This window comes from Hyperoodon ampullatus (genome assembly GCF_949752795.1).
Source record: "Hyperoodon ampullatus genome assembly, chromosome: 2".
Taxonomy (NCBI): Eukaryota; Metazoa; Chordata; class Mammalia; order Artiodactyla; family Ziphiidae; genus Hyperoodon; species Hyperoodon ampullatus.
In genome coordinates, this window is record NC_136915.1 from 109,563,308 (window position 1) to 109,576,807 (window position 13,500).

Here is a 13,500-nt window from a genome sequence, read left to right on the forward strand (position 1 = left end):
TATTGGATTAGGGGAAAAGGGGGGCTCGGAAAAGAGAGAAGCCCCCTCCTTTATTTGACAGATACCAGAAAAAGTCAAGACCACTCCACTCCTTAATTTGGCCAACATTTTCTTTTATCTTGAGACATCTCTGAAAAAAGGGGTCCTTTCTTTTTCCTGCTTCTCTGTGCCAGGGATTTGTATTCATTTTGAAGTTACTGTCTGCCTACCATATGCCAGGCAATGTGTTCGTTAGCTCATTATTATTTAGTAATTAGCCCTAGAGGGCAATACTGTATTTTTAAAGGACTTTCATGGGTTATCTCATATATTCCCCTATCTTTCCTTGTTGATGGAATTGGCAGTCACTACTTAATATGTAGAGGAACTGAGGCCCAAAGAAATTCAGTGACTTGACCAAAGGCCACGGGGCAGTGATGAAACTAGTACCCAAACCTAGGTTTCCTGACTTTCCTCTTCCCATTAAATGGGTACTGGGGAAAAAAATGAAGTTACCAAGATGCTGGTGTGTGGGCTCTGAGGCAGATATGGCTTAGGGGTGATCAGCAGAGCCTTCCCCAGCTAGGGCATCCTCTGGGCATTGCGGTAGACAGGATGGAATTTTTACATGTCAGTGCATCAGGGAGAGATACCAGGTAGTAGGAAGTTTAAGCCTCACCTGGAGCTTGTCTGTAAAGCCACTTGGTCTAACAGACCAGGGCTCTGGAGACAGACAGTTCTATTCCTGCCAGCACTTACAGTGTGTCTGCAAATCCCTCAGCCATTCTGAATCTCACTTTTCTCTCTGTGCAATGGAGATCATAATATGTACCTCGTACTTAGGGTTATTCTCCTGAGGCTCAGTTAAGGCCTGAGGCTTTGTAAACTAGAAGAAATGTGTATTAATATTAACTTCTCTTCCACGGAGTCGCCCTACACATCGGTACCCTCCGAAGCATAAAACTTTTCCCCAACGGTTGACCTGCCCAGACCACTATCTGTACCACCTAGGGAGTGTGAATTCCAGTTGCCAGTCCTGGGTAACGCGCCCTCCCAGCTCACGTTCTTGTTTTTGTTTTGGCTTTGAGGGGGAGAGGATCCCGATCTAGGTTATCGCCGGTCTTCATAAACCTCCCTGTCTCTCTATCATCCGCTCCATCCGCCCCTGCCGTCTCTCTCGGCAGGTCGGCCCGGGCTGTCTTTTCTGGCTCCACCTCTCGCTCCGGCGGTCTGTGCGAGTCTCGGACTCCCTGCCCCTTCAGACGCCGTTCTCCGGCGGGGTTTAGGTCTGTCTTCTTCACCCTCAGTGAGTCAGAAACAAAGGAGGGGGGTGGAGGGAGCGCACTCTCTCCGGCTCGGCGATTCGCCCTTTATTCTGAACTCGCAACGTCAGCGGGCGGGTGGATGGAGCTGCGGGGCGCGGGCTGGGCCGCCCACAGCGCGCCGGGCCGGGGGAGCGGCCGGGCCGGGCCGGGCGGGCAGGCGGCGGAGGAGCTTTCGGGGGCCCGGGCCGCGTGGGCGCCGGGATGGAGGGCGCCGAGGGGCGGGGAGCGGGCGTGCGTGTGTGTGCGAGCGCGAGGGAGGCCGGCCTTTAGTGTAACCGGAGCTACAAAGAAGGGGAGAGGGAGGGAGGGAGGAGCGGCGGCGGCGGCGCCGGGGTCCTCTCCGCACCCTCCCCCTGGGCAGGAGCCCCCTCAAAGCGGCCTCGGCCCCCAACGCGGGGCCGCCCCTCGGCGCCCGCGCCCGCCCGCCCGCCCGGAATGATGAAGAAGAACAATTCCACCAAGCGGGTGAGTGCACCCGCCCGCCCCGTGCCCGCCGCTGACTTTGTGCCCCGAGGACCCCAGCCCCGTCGGGGCCGCGGGCGGCCGGGTTGGGGGCCGGGGACGCCCCGCGCCAGCCCCCTCCTTCCGCCCCGTGGCCCGGTCGCCGGTCCCCTTAGCCTCGGCCTCGGCGCTCTGGGCCCCACGACGAGGCACCGGCGGGGGCTTTTGTTTGTTTACTTGGGCTGGGGGTTAACTTGGCTGAGTTTCTGCCCGACCCCCGGCCTCCCCTTCCTCGGGCGGCGGGCGGCCGCCGGCATCGCGCTCTGCAGCGGCGAGAAGACAATGAGAAATAAAATAAAATGCCGTTAATCCCGGCGCGGCGAGGAGGGAGGCTGGGGGAGGGGGCGGGGGGCCCGGCGGAGACCCGAAGGCCACCCCTCGGCTCCAGCCCGGCCCTCACCCCTTCCACTGGCAGTTCCAGTTGTTTATTTGGGAGAAGGGGGAGGGGAGCGATGGGGAAGCGAGTTCCTTGGAGTGAATGGCTTTGAAGAAGTGGGGATAGAACGCGGGTCTCCCAGACTCCAGCTGCGGCGGGGCGGACGCGGGAAGGAGGGGACCGGGGACTGAGGAGGGCGCCGGGAACGGAACGGGAGGAGGAAAAAGCTGTAATCACCTAATCGTGTGGTTCTCATCTGGCTCGGGGGGCAGGGGCCTCAGGATGGAAATCATCAGTCTGCACCGCCTGAGAAGGTCGGCTGGGTCCGGAAATTCTGCGGGAAAGGGATTTTCAGGGAGATTTGGAAAAACCGCTACGTGGTGCTGAAAGGGGACCAGCTCTACATCTCCGAAAAAGAGGTAGGTGCCCTTTGCCGCTAACTATCCCTGTTTTCTCATAGCCACTTTGTCTCTCCTCAAGGGTCTTATCTACTTCTCATCTCCCCCTTACCTCATCCCTCATTTTGTTCCAAAAGCTAGTTCAGCGGTCCGGTTGGTCTCTACCCCCATCTTATCTGCAGAGAAAGGTCACCCTTTAATGAGGAGACTGGACTTAGAATTAGAAGTTGAGTTTGCATCTTATTTAAAAAATTTTCTTTGGAAATACCTTGCTGACAACCATGATAACTCCCTCCCAAGAATGTCCCAAAAGTTTTAAGTGTCCCCTGCTGGCCCCTACTCTATCCTGGCCTCTAGCTGACCGTAGGATTATTTTTTCTTTGCTGTTGCTGCTGAAACACTGTTCAGCTTATTCTCCACTCCTTCCTGCCCTCCCCACCCCAACCCAGCTAGCCTCCCCTTTCCTGTCTCTCACAGGGACATATGCAAGTCATATCAGTAGTACAGCTGCCCTGAATCACAGAAAACACACATACAACCCAGGGTCAGTCTCACATGACCTCAGGTAGAGTATTTGTAAGTGGCATTTATTTCTGTTGAAGCCAGTGTCCCTAACCAACATGTTCTCTGTTCCCCATCCCCACTCCACTGAAAAAAAAAGAAGCAAGGAACTCATTCTCCATTCCTACCTGCCCAGCTGCCCCCCACCAGTTATATCAGAAGGGAGAATGGAGTTATGAACCCCTGTGTGTCTCTGGTTCTTTGGGGCTATAGTTAAAATGAAAACCACAGTCCACATTGGGTCAGAACCTGAGCCCACATATTGAATCCAGATTATTCTCTCTGTTATCTCTAATTCTTGGGATAAATGACACATAGTAATATTTAGAAACTGAAATTGCCCCTCCGTGTGTTAGAAGTCATTCCAGTCCCTACCTCTGCGACTATGTCAGCATCGCCTAGGAGACTGTCCTGAGTTCCTCTGGTAGGATGACCCTCCACCCGCCCCCATTCTGTATTTCCTCACCCAGGGCTAACTGGGAAGTCCTCCCTGAGTTCTAACCTCTCCTGCTTTCTGCATAGACTATATTTAGGTAAATAAATCCTTTTATGGTATTGAAATAGACACATGCGCAGTCCTAGAGAAAGTATTCATCTGAACAGGACATCTACTGAGGCAGCTAAGAAAGAACTAAGCTGTGCCAGGGCCAAAGAGATCCCTCATAAGGGTATTTAAACCTTGCTGTTTACACTAAGCTGAGAACTTGGTGATGGAGCGAGGTGAGAAAACACTTTGACAGGAGAATTTATTTTTAAGGGTCACCTCTACCCAACCCCAAATTCTACCCAAGGTTTTTCCACAGTTTGTGGGCTTTCCAGGGGGTTTTTTGGGCTTTTTTTTTTTTTTTTTTTTTTCTTAGGCAAGTGTCAAAGTGTATCTCCTGTCTTCCCTGAACTCCATAATGGCAGGAAACTCTAGTGAGCAATCAGGGAGAACTTCCCACACGTCAGTGGGGAAAACATGTGATCAGGGAAAGGGTAGAAGGAACAAGACATCTTTTTCTTGTTTGTATTTGTTCAAAGAAGAGAGTCAGGGGGCAAAAGAGCGTAGTTGACCCTTGTTTGTGGAGGAAGGGGTACTGAGACAGGGGAAAGGATGGAATGACCTCAGCTTAGGATGTCTGGTGTCCTGTGAGTCAGGAGCATCTGACTGATCATGGGGCCAACTGCCCACTGCTTTGAAAGGCATAGGAAAAGAGGGAACAAGCTTATTGGTAGTACTCTTCTTTGGGGCCAGTTTCCACGCTACAAAGGCCTAGGTTAAAGGTGAAACTGATCAAGGACTATAGGCTTTATTCTGTCCACTTCCCAAAAGCTCCAGAGCCAACAGAGTCAAGATTTTTTTTAGTATAGTATGATGTTTGTAATTTACATGGGCTTTTAAATTTTTATTTATTTATTATTTTGGCTGCACTGGGTCTTAGTTGTGGCGCGCAGGATCTTTGTTGCGTCCTGTGGGATCTCTAGTTGTGGCATGCGGACTCTTAGTTGCAGCATGCACGCGGCATCTAGTTCCCTGACCAGGGATTGAACCCCAGCGCCTGCATTGGGAAGCTGGGAGTCTTACCCTCTGGACCACCAGGGAAATCCCAGTAATTTACATGTTAATGCAGGAAATCCCTAACCCTCTCCCCTAGAATTTGCACCAGTCTTTTTTTGCAATTGCCCCCACCAAAGAAATCCTTCTGTATTTGTTGTTAATAATCGTTTTCTTCATTCTTAGTCAAAGGGCACCTTATGATCATGGAGCTGATGTATAGGAACAGAAACTAGACCTTAGGGAGACCTCATGGTAGAGGAAATTGAGTTCAGGGCATCTTTTTTTGGCAAGCATGGGAAAAATTCCTTTCTGTGGGCTAAGGAGAAAGAATCAGGGGAAAGGGTTGACTTTTGTGGGTGGTAATTATAAATGAGACTGTGGGAATTAGATGGGCAAAAACAATACAGTGGAGAACTAGGGTCTTGGAGTTGTCCATCTTCCCTGGGCACTGGAGTATGCTTGTTTCACAGCTTGCTTTACCCCATCTCCTACCCCTGCCTTATGAAGGGCTAACCTCTGTCAATGTCTTCTGCTCCCCAGAGCTCCTTATCAGTTGTGTCCAAGCCAGAATATCTCCCTTTCCCTTCCCTTCCCCTTCCGTTCCCCTCCCCTCCCCTCCCCTAAGGAAAACAGAACAAGTAACTCTTTTCCCCTGGCTACATACACACACCCAGCACTTTCCTCTCCAAGATTTCTGGCCTCTGCTGATAGTCTCAGCTCTGAGGAAGGAGGGGAAGAGGAGTGATGCATCACCCTGCATCCCTGCTTCCATGTTTCTGGGAATTGTTCTGGGACACCCCTTGCCAGCATCTTGTCCACTTTCACCTACAAGCCTTCAAGGCTTCTGGTCACTTCCTAGTCCAAAACCCGGGAGCCCAGGATAGAGGAGAGCCCTGGAGGAGCCAGGCCACGTGGAAACAAAGAAAGGTGGGTGTATGAGCAGCCATTCACCTAAATGAGCCTGTGTCAGCCCCCTGGGTCGAGCGCCAAGTCAGAAGGACAGGCAGATACAAGAGCAGAGATCGGCTGGGGGATGGAATAGAGAACCAGGCGGATAGATGAAGTCACCTCCAGGCACACAATTCCTATTTCAGAGCTTGAGACGTGGGGACTCTTTTGTGAAATACTTCCAGTCAGGGAGGGTAGATGTCTTCCAAGGAACATATGAGACTACTTTTGACTGTTTAGTTTTAACAAGACAAGTGCTGGTGGTTTTCATCTCTCATCCCAGGAAAACCTGAACAGCTCATTCCACAGGGTCTTCCAATCCCAGGCGCAAGTAGCAGAGGGTGAAAGGGTTTTCTAATCACAGGCTGCTCCGTCCAGGCCAGTGATGAAGACTTCTTTCCTCTTGCAAGCCAAATCACAGCTTCAGAGGATTAGGGCTATGGGAATACCTTAGGGGAGAGGAGAAAAAACCCTGAGAAGTTTAAAACGGACCTTGGCAGAAATGTTAGTAGAATTTGCTTTGTGGCACTCATGAAAGGCTGGTTGGGGTTGGAGGATGTAGACGGAACTGTGGTCTCTGATTAGACTTTCAACAAGAGAGTTAAGAGCCAAATGATGGATAGAAATGCTGAGAGTGGAACCGGGTGCAAGATAGATTCTACAAGCATGAAGGGCTCAGTTTAGACACAAGGAAGAACTTCCTGGCAGTAAGGGCTCAAACTGGAATCGTGGAAACAGGTAGCAGAACACTTTTTTCCAAGTAGTCCTCCAGGGAGAGTATAAATGCATCTTTGCCTAGAGAGCAGTGGATGATTTAAGTGGCTTCTCAAGCCCACAGGAGCTAGGTTGGGTTGTCATGGTACCTTGGAAGGAAGAAGGAGGGGAAGGAACTACAGGTGTATTTTTCACCCTGTCTGAACAAACTCAACAAACTGAACACAGGGGCTGCTGTTCCTATGGTGCTGAAGCTTCTGAAAAGAAGGAGATAGATCAGTCTCTTCATAATAGTATATATTTAAGGAAGGAACCAGGGGATAATGGGATGGATAAGAAGGCAACAGCATAAACATAAGACAGGGAAGGGCGGGGGCAGCCCTTGTTCCCTCCAGACATCCCCTGATATTGGCCCTGCCTTTACCTCCTCCCTCTGGACAATCAAGGGCCATCCAGGTCTTGCTTACTTCAGGATGATAGGATTAAACTGTTAGCCCTGTAACCATGTCCTTTGAAGGACAAAGTGGGAGTCACAGTGAAGAGAGACCTACTGGGGCTCTGGAAACCGTAGCTTGGCTGAGGGGAGTGGGGACAAGGGGTTTAAATGGAAACCCACCTGAGGAATCAGGACATGGGGGCTGCCCCCCACTGTCAGGCCTCTGTGGGCCTTGGGTAGGACAGCCTTTTCCTAACCTGTCATCCCTCCCCTCTCAGGCTTCTTCGGGTTCCCAAGACTGGTCAATAACTAACAATTTGGGAGAAGGGACTAAGTAATTTTATCCTCAGCACCTCACCTCCAACCCTCCCCTAGGTAAAAGATGAGAAAAATATTCAAGAGGTGTTTGACCTGAGTGACTATGAGAAGTGTGAAGAGCTCCGGAAATCCAAGAGCAGGAGCAAGAAGAATCATAGCAAGTTCACTCTTGCCCACTCCAAACAGCCTGGGAACACGGTATGCTCCGCCTGCCGCCTTGGCCACTGGAACACTGACCAGGTCAGGGGTGTGGGGAGCAGAGGAGAACACCTGCCCCTTCAGCATCTCTCTCAGCTCTCTTGGCTCAGAGGCCCTGAATTATTGCTCTCCTGCCAGCTTTTATTATTTAACCTGAGAATGTCATGGCCATTTCCTTCCTTCCAGGCAAGGCAGCCTTTAAACTGTCCAGCCACAAAGATCATATCTCTCTCCCTCTCTCTGTCTCTCTCTCTCTCTGTCAAAAACACACACACACACACACACACACACACACACACACATACACAAACACACTGCTCTTGGGAGACAGCCACTTTTCCCTGTACTGTGATAGGTGGTTGAAATTCTGAATCTAATTTCTCTTGTCTGAGGAAACCCAGGGAAGCCATTCCTGTCACATTCTATTTCTTCAAACATTTAAAGATCTTTATTAGTACCTGTCCTTTACCAAACCTCCTCTAATGATCTCCAGTGCCATATTAATATCTGGTACCCATCTAAGCTCCTCATTGGTCGTTTCTAAAACAGCCTCCAAGCAATGGCATTTTGCAGGAATAGAGGCTGATTTCCTTAAGTTACGGATGACTCCAGAAGTAGAATCTCTCTCCTTCCAAGAGCTGGGTCTAAGAGAATGAGATTATAATTTCTTATTTCTTCACTGTCAAGGTGAGGCCAACTGTAAAACCCTGACTGAAACAAGAATCTTCTCCTCACAGGCACCCAACTTGATCTTCCTGGCAGTGAGTCCAGAAGAGAAGGAATCATGGATCAACGCCCTCAACTCCGCCATCACCCGAGCCAAGAACCGCATCTTGGATGAGGTCAGGAGGTTTATTGTGGGGAAGGGGACGCTGAGGCAGAGGGAGCAGAATGACTCACTGAAGAGGGAAGATGATGGTGTGGGCCGCATTTACTAGCTCCCCACCCGCTCTGTTTCTTTATTTCCCTTTTGAAACCCTATTCTCCTTCTAACTTCTAAGTCTTTTCTGCCAACTCCTCTTTCCCTGCTTTCTGATGCATGGGCCAGCCCTGGGCCAGCTTAAGGAGCCCATTTATGTCCAGTACATCCCTTGCCCTTGGATTTGCTCAGAAACGGTTCATGAGGTGGGATTATTTCCCAGTCCAGGCATGTTCAGGCCTCAGGGGAAGCTGGGTTGGGACAGAGTCTCCAAATAGCACCCATGACTCACAGTGCGTCTCTTCAGGTCACCGTTGAGGAGGACAGCTATCTCGCACACCCAACTCGAGACAGGGCAAAAATCCAGCACTCCCGCCGCCCCCCAACTCGGGGACACCTAATGGCTGTGGTATGTAAGACTATAAGAAAGTAAAAATTGCTGAAGGGCCAACTCCATGTCAGTTCATCTCAGACAGGACTGTATCTCAGACAGCCCACCAGAGGCATTTGTGTACCAAGGTCAGAGGCTAGGGAAGTCCCTCCACCCTGTTCCCTTTCTTGATTCCTCCAAACCAAAAATATTTAGTCAGCACCTACTGTGAATTTGAAAGTCCTGCCCTCAATAAATGTATCATCCTTTGGGGAAAATGAGATATACCCACAAGGGAAGTGAAAAGTAGAAGAGATGAATACAGTACAAGGCAACATAAGCTACTGTCTGGTGGCTAGCTATCCTAACGGATAACAGCATTATGTATCACAGGCACTTAGAGGAGCAAGGATTTTCTTTCATTTGTCTGAATGCTAAGTGTCTAGGGAAAGAGGCAGTCAGGTATAGTAGAAAGAGCATGGGGGCCTCCCTGGTGGCGCAGTGGTTAAGAATCCGCCAGCCAATGCAGGGGACACGGGTCTGAGCCCTGGTCCGGGAAGATCCCACATGCCGCGGAGCAGCTAAGCCCATGCGCCACAACTACTGAGCCTGCGCTCTAGAGCCCGCGAGCCACAATTACTGAGCCGCATGCCACAACTACTGAAGCCTGTGCACCTAGAGCCCATGCTTCCAACAAGAGAAGCCACCACAGTAGAAACCCGTGCACCACAACGAAGAGTAGGCCCCGCTCACCGCAACTAGAGGAAGCCCGCACACAGCAACAAAGACCCAACACAGCCAAAAATAAAATAAATAAAATAAAATAAATTAATTTTTTTAAAAAAGAAAGAAAGAACATGGGCTTTGGAATCAGACAGAACTGGGTTGGAACCTAGCTTTGCAGTATACTCTGAAGCTGCCCACCTCCAACTGTAAAGTGGGGCAGTAATCATGCCCACTTGAACGGTTGCTGTGAGGAATGATTGAAATAACATATGTATCAATACATATAAGGTGCTGAATACCCTTACCACTTCTTTTTAAATTACAGTATTCTGGAAATAGAACAAGTTTTATTTTAAGGCAAGAGGTTCTGAGGTCCAAATAGCAGAGGGGGTTGAGGTGTGTGGCTCAGAGGATACAGATGGAAAAGGACAGTTACCCTGCCATGCGAGGCATCCTGTATGTGTCAAACCCAACTGATGCTTAGAGTCCACAATACAGAGGAAAAAGACACTCTTCAGGAAGCTCGTAGTAAAGTAGAAAATATGGGAAACAAGCAGGAGAAATTATTTTTTTTAATAAATTGGTAACTTTTTTTTAATATTTATTTGCTAACTTACTTTGGCTGTGCTGGGTCTTAGTTGTGGCACGCAGGGTCTTTAGTTGCGGCATGCTGCCTCTTAGTTGTGGCATGCTCTCTCTTAGTTGTGGCATGCATGCAGGATCTAGTTCCCTGACCAGGGATCAAACCCAGAGCCCCTACATTGGGAGTGTGGAGTCTTACACACTGGACCACCCGGGAAGTCCCCCAGGAGAAATTACTTTAAATCACAGAAAACTAAAAGAAAGAAGTTTAAGTCACTATCAAAGGAATAAGAAATAGCAAACAAAGTCAGAGGGCTGTGTCAGGAGTGGGGGCTTCTCATTCAGGGAAGGCACGTTGAGGAGGGAGATGACCACAGCTTGCTTCTCTTTCAGGCAATCAGTCCTGAAATGCTCACTGACGACAATCTACCCCCTTCACTCCCTCCTTCTCCCTCTCCAGGCTTCAACCTCTACCTCGGATGGCATGCTGACCTTGGACCTGATCCAGGAGGAAGACCCTTCCCCTGAGGAACCAACCTCCTGTGCTGAGAGCTTTCGAGTCGACCTGGACAAGTCTGTGGCCCAGCTGGCAGGCAGCCGGCGGAGAGCAGACTCAGACCGCATCCAGCCCTCCTCGGACCGGGCAAGCGGCCTTCCCCGACTTTGGGAAAAGCCAGACAGAGGGGCCACCTACACCCCCCAGGCACCCAAGAAGTTGAGCCCCACAGAAAAAGGCCGCTGTGCCTCCCTGGAGGAGATCCTGTCTCAGCGGGACACTGCCGCAGCCCGCACCCTCCAACTGCGGGCCCAGGACCCCCCGACCCCCATCCCACCCCACCCGGGGCAGCTGTCCCGGATCCAGGACCTGGTAGCAAGGAAACTGGAGAAGACTCAGGAGCTGCTGGCAGAGGTTCAGGGACTGGGAGACGGGAAGCGAAAGGCCAAGGACCCCCCTCGGTCTCCTCCCGATTCTGAGTCAGAACAGCTGCTGCTGGAGACGGAGCGGCTGCTGGGAGAGGCGTCATCAAATTGGAGCCAGGCGAAGAGGGTGCTGCAGGAAGTCAGGGAGCTGAGGGACCTGTACAGACAGATGGACCTGCAGACCCCTGACTCCCACCTCAGACAGCCCAGCCAGCATAGCCAGTACCGGAAGAGCCTGATGTAGAGGAAAGTGACAGAGTCTGGAACATGTGGGGGTGGACAGACTCTTATCTTCAAGTGTTGCAGGATACAGCTTTTTTATTTACCTCAGTCAAAAAAGAAAACAAAAACACAATCAAATTCGTTGCTCTTGCTGCTGCCCGACCCTCCTACAGCCCTTATTTCCCAAACTCCTTTCCCCCCATCTGTCTCTCTGAGACCTAAATTGCCTCAGATCTGGGGAGGAGGTGACCCCTACAGCAGTATTAAGAAGCTTTCACCTGGATGAAGAGAGAGAGGGTAACGAAGGCACAGTCTGACCATGTTACACGCACCACCCCTCTTGAGGTGTGGTGAGGAATATACTGCTGCTCCCAAGGATGTATCTGGGCTCCTAGGTTTAGAGGGGGAGGTGTGGGGCGTCTCTTGTGTCCCATTCCAAGTTTTCAATCTGAGGGTGAAATTTCAGCCACTCAGCCCTAGCTCGAGAGATGTGGGAGCCAGTGCCACCTGTCCACGCACACAGAAGTGAAATTTATCCCAGCCCCGAGGAGGGTTTGTGCAATTAAAACACCCCCAGCCCCACCGCCAGGCACTGGCTTCTCACGCCTAGCAGCCTCTGATTGAGATCAAGCTGCCTGGCTTTCTTGTATGAGGTGTTTCTTCCCTTCATCTCTCACACCCTTCCCAACACTGATTCAGAGATACAGCCCTGGACGGATGGGATGGATTTGGTCATTTGGTTAGGGGCGCCTAGCACAGGGGAACCGGGGACAGTCAACCCCACGGAAGAGCCAAACTAAAAAGGAAACTGATTTGTGATGCAAGCTGGGTAGGATGAAGGGGAAAACCAAATATATGCCCAGGTTCCTCTTTCGGCCAAGCTAGGGTTTCCTGTAGCCTCTCCCTCTCCTTCCTCGAACCTTGTTTCCAACACTAATCAAGCCCCAGCTTTAGAAAAACATGTTTATGCTCACACCACCACCCTCCTGACCACCTCTGGAGCTGCCAGACTCCCCGACATTCTTGTCTGTGGTGGAGACTACACAACTCACTGTGATTGCTTCTTCCCTCTGAAGTTTCTAACATCAGGTTTAATAACAGTGATAGTGTCCAGAGAAGAAGGCGACAGATGAATGATTTTTGGGAAGAAGGGGACAGCCCCATGAATCGAGTAATGAAGGGTTAAAAAAAACACTTTGAAGTACAGTTGACCCTTGAAAAGTGCGAGGGTTAATCCACCTGTAAATTAACAGCCCTCCATATCCATGGTTCCTCTGCATCTGAGGGCTCAACCAACCGCAGACTGTAGTACTGTAGCGTTTATTGAAAAATATCCGCATGTAAGTGGATCTGCGCAGTTCAAACTTATGTTGTTCAAGGGTCAATTGTAGACCCTTTGCTTCTTGATCCTGTTCCCTAGATCCCCTCTCACCTCCAAGACCCAAAACCTAGAGTTCACCTAAGAGTGAGAGGGGAGAAGAGGAGAAAACGGGGATAAACTGTGTGTACATCCTGGCCACGAAGCGGCCCTCGTGTGACATTCAGGAAGGTGGGGTAGGAGGGAAACAAGGAAAATCCTTTGGGCAAAACACAGACCCTCAATTGCCACTCTTCTGCTCTGACATTACTCCATAACCCCCATAAGCAAGATGGGGGAAATCTGTCCAAGTTGAACATCTGTAGGGAAGAGAGTCTCATGCTCTTTCGGTCCCCACCACTCACAGTCATGAAGATTTTCCCTAGATTTATCCTGTAGTTAACTAAATCACATGTATCCTTGAGTGAGGAGAGTACACCAGAGTGCCACCTGCACGTCATTCCCAGAGTCTCCTGGGGTAGGAGGGGAGGGAGCCTGGGTCTCCAGACTTCCTGACCTCCAAACAAGTTTCGCCCCCCTAAACTCTAAGCATGGTCAGCAGAGCTACCCGTTGTCACAAATATTGAAAGTCTAGGTTAAAATGATATTTACTTTCTATATGTAAGTCTGCATTTTTGTATTAATTTATTTCACCAGCATTTTCCCTTTTCTCTCTTTCTCTTCCTTGTCGCTCCCACATAATGAAGAAAAAGACAAAAGCAAGAATGACAATGTATATCCCAACATGCCAATTATCTGTGGCTCCCAGGGGAGCTAGAGGATGGAGGGAGACACCAGAGAGGAGAAAGGTGAGGGGAAGCAGAAAAGAAAGATCAGGGACCCCGGGAGACTAAGAGTTGGGCACTGGGCTCCTGCAGTCTTAAGGCACCAAAACCAGGCCACAGGGTGGTAAAATGAGGCCAGCTCTGGAACCAGACAGATCTGGGTTCAAATTCTGACTTTTTAGTTATGAGACCCTGGGCAAGGTACAAGCTTTCCAAGTGTCAGTCTTCTCATCTGCAAAGTGGAAGTGTAAAGACAATGTATGGAAAATGCCTGCCAGCTGGTAAGTAGCTACTGTGGCAGCTGCTGCTATTATTAGTTTGACT

The 13,500-nt window shown here is 50.3% G+C and overlaps 1 protein-coding gene across 1 annotated transcript; it reads left to right on the forward strand.

The window, feature by feature from the left end:
- The first annotated feature begins 1,682 nt into the window (after nt 1-1,682).
- PLEKHO1 (pleckstrin homology domain containing O1) lies at nt 1,683-13,200 on the forward strand. The gene is made up of 7 exons (XM_079697850.1): nt 1,683-1,769; nt 2,454-2,600; nt 7,154-7,294; nt 8,032-8,136; nt 8,521-8,622; nt 10,352-11,379; nt 13,099-13,200. The coding sequence occupies exons 1-6, from the start codon at nt 1,740-1,742 to the stop codon at nt 11,054-11,056; spliced, it is 1,230 nt and encodes a 409-aa protein (XP_079553976.1). The 5' UTR covers nt 1,683-1,739; the 3' UTR covers nt 11,057-11,379; nt 13,099-13,200.
- Nucleotides 13,201-13,500: the final 300 nt, after the last annotated feature.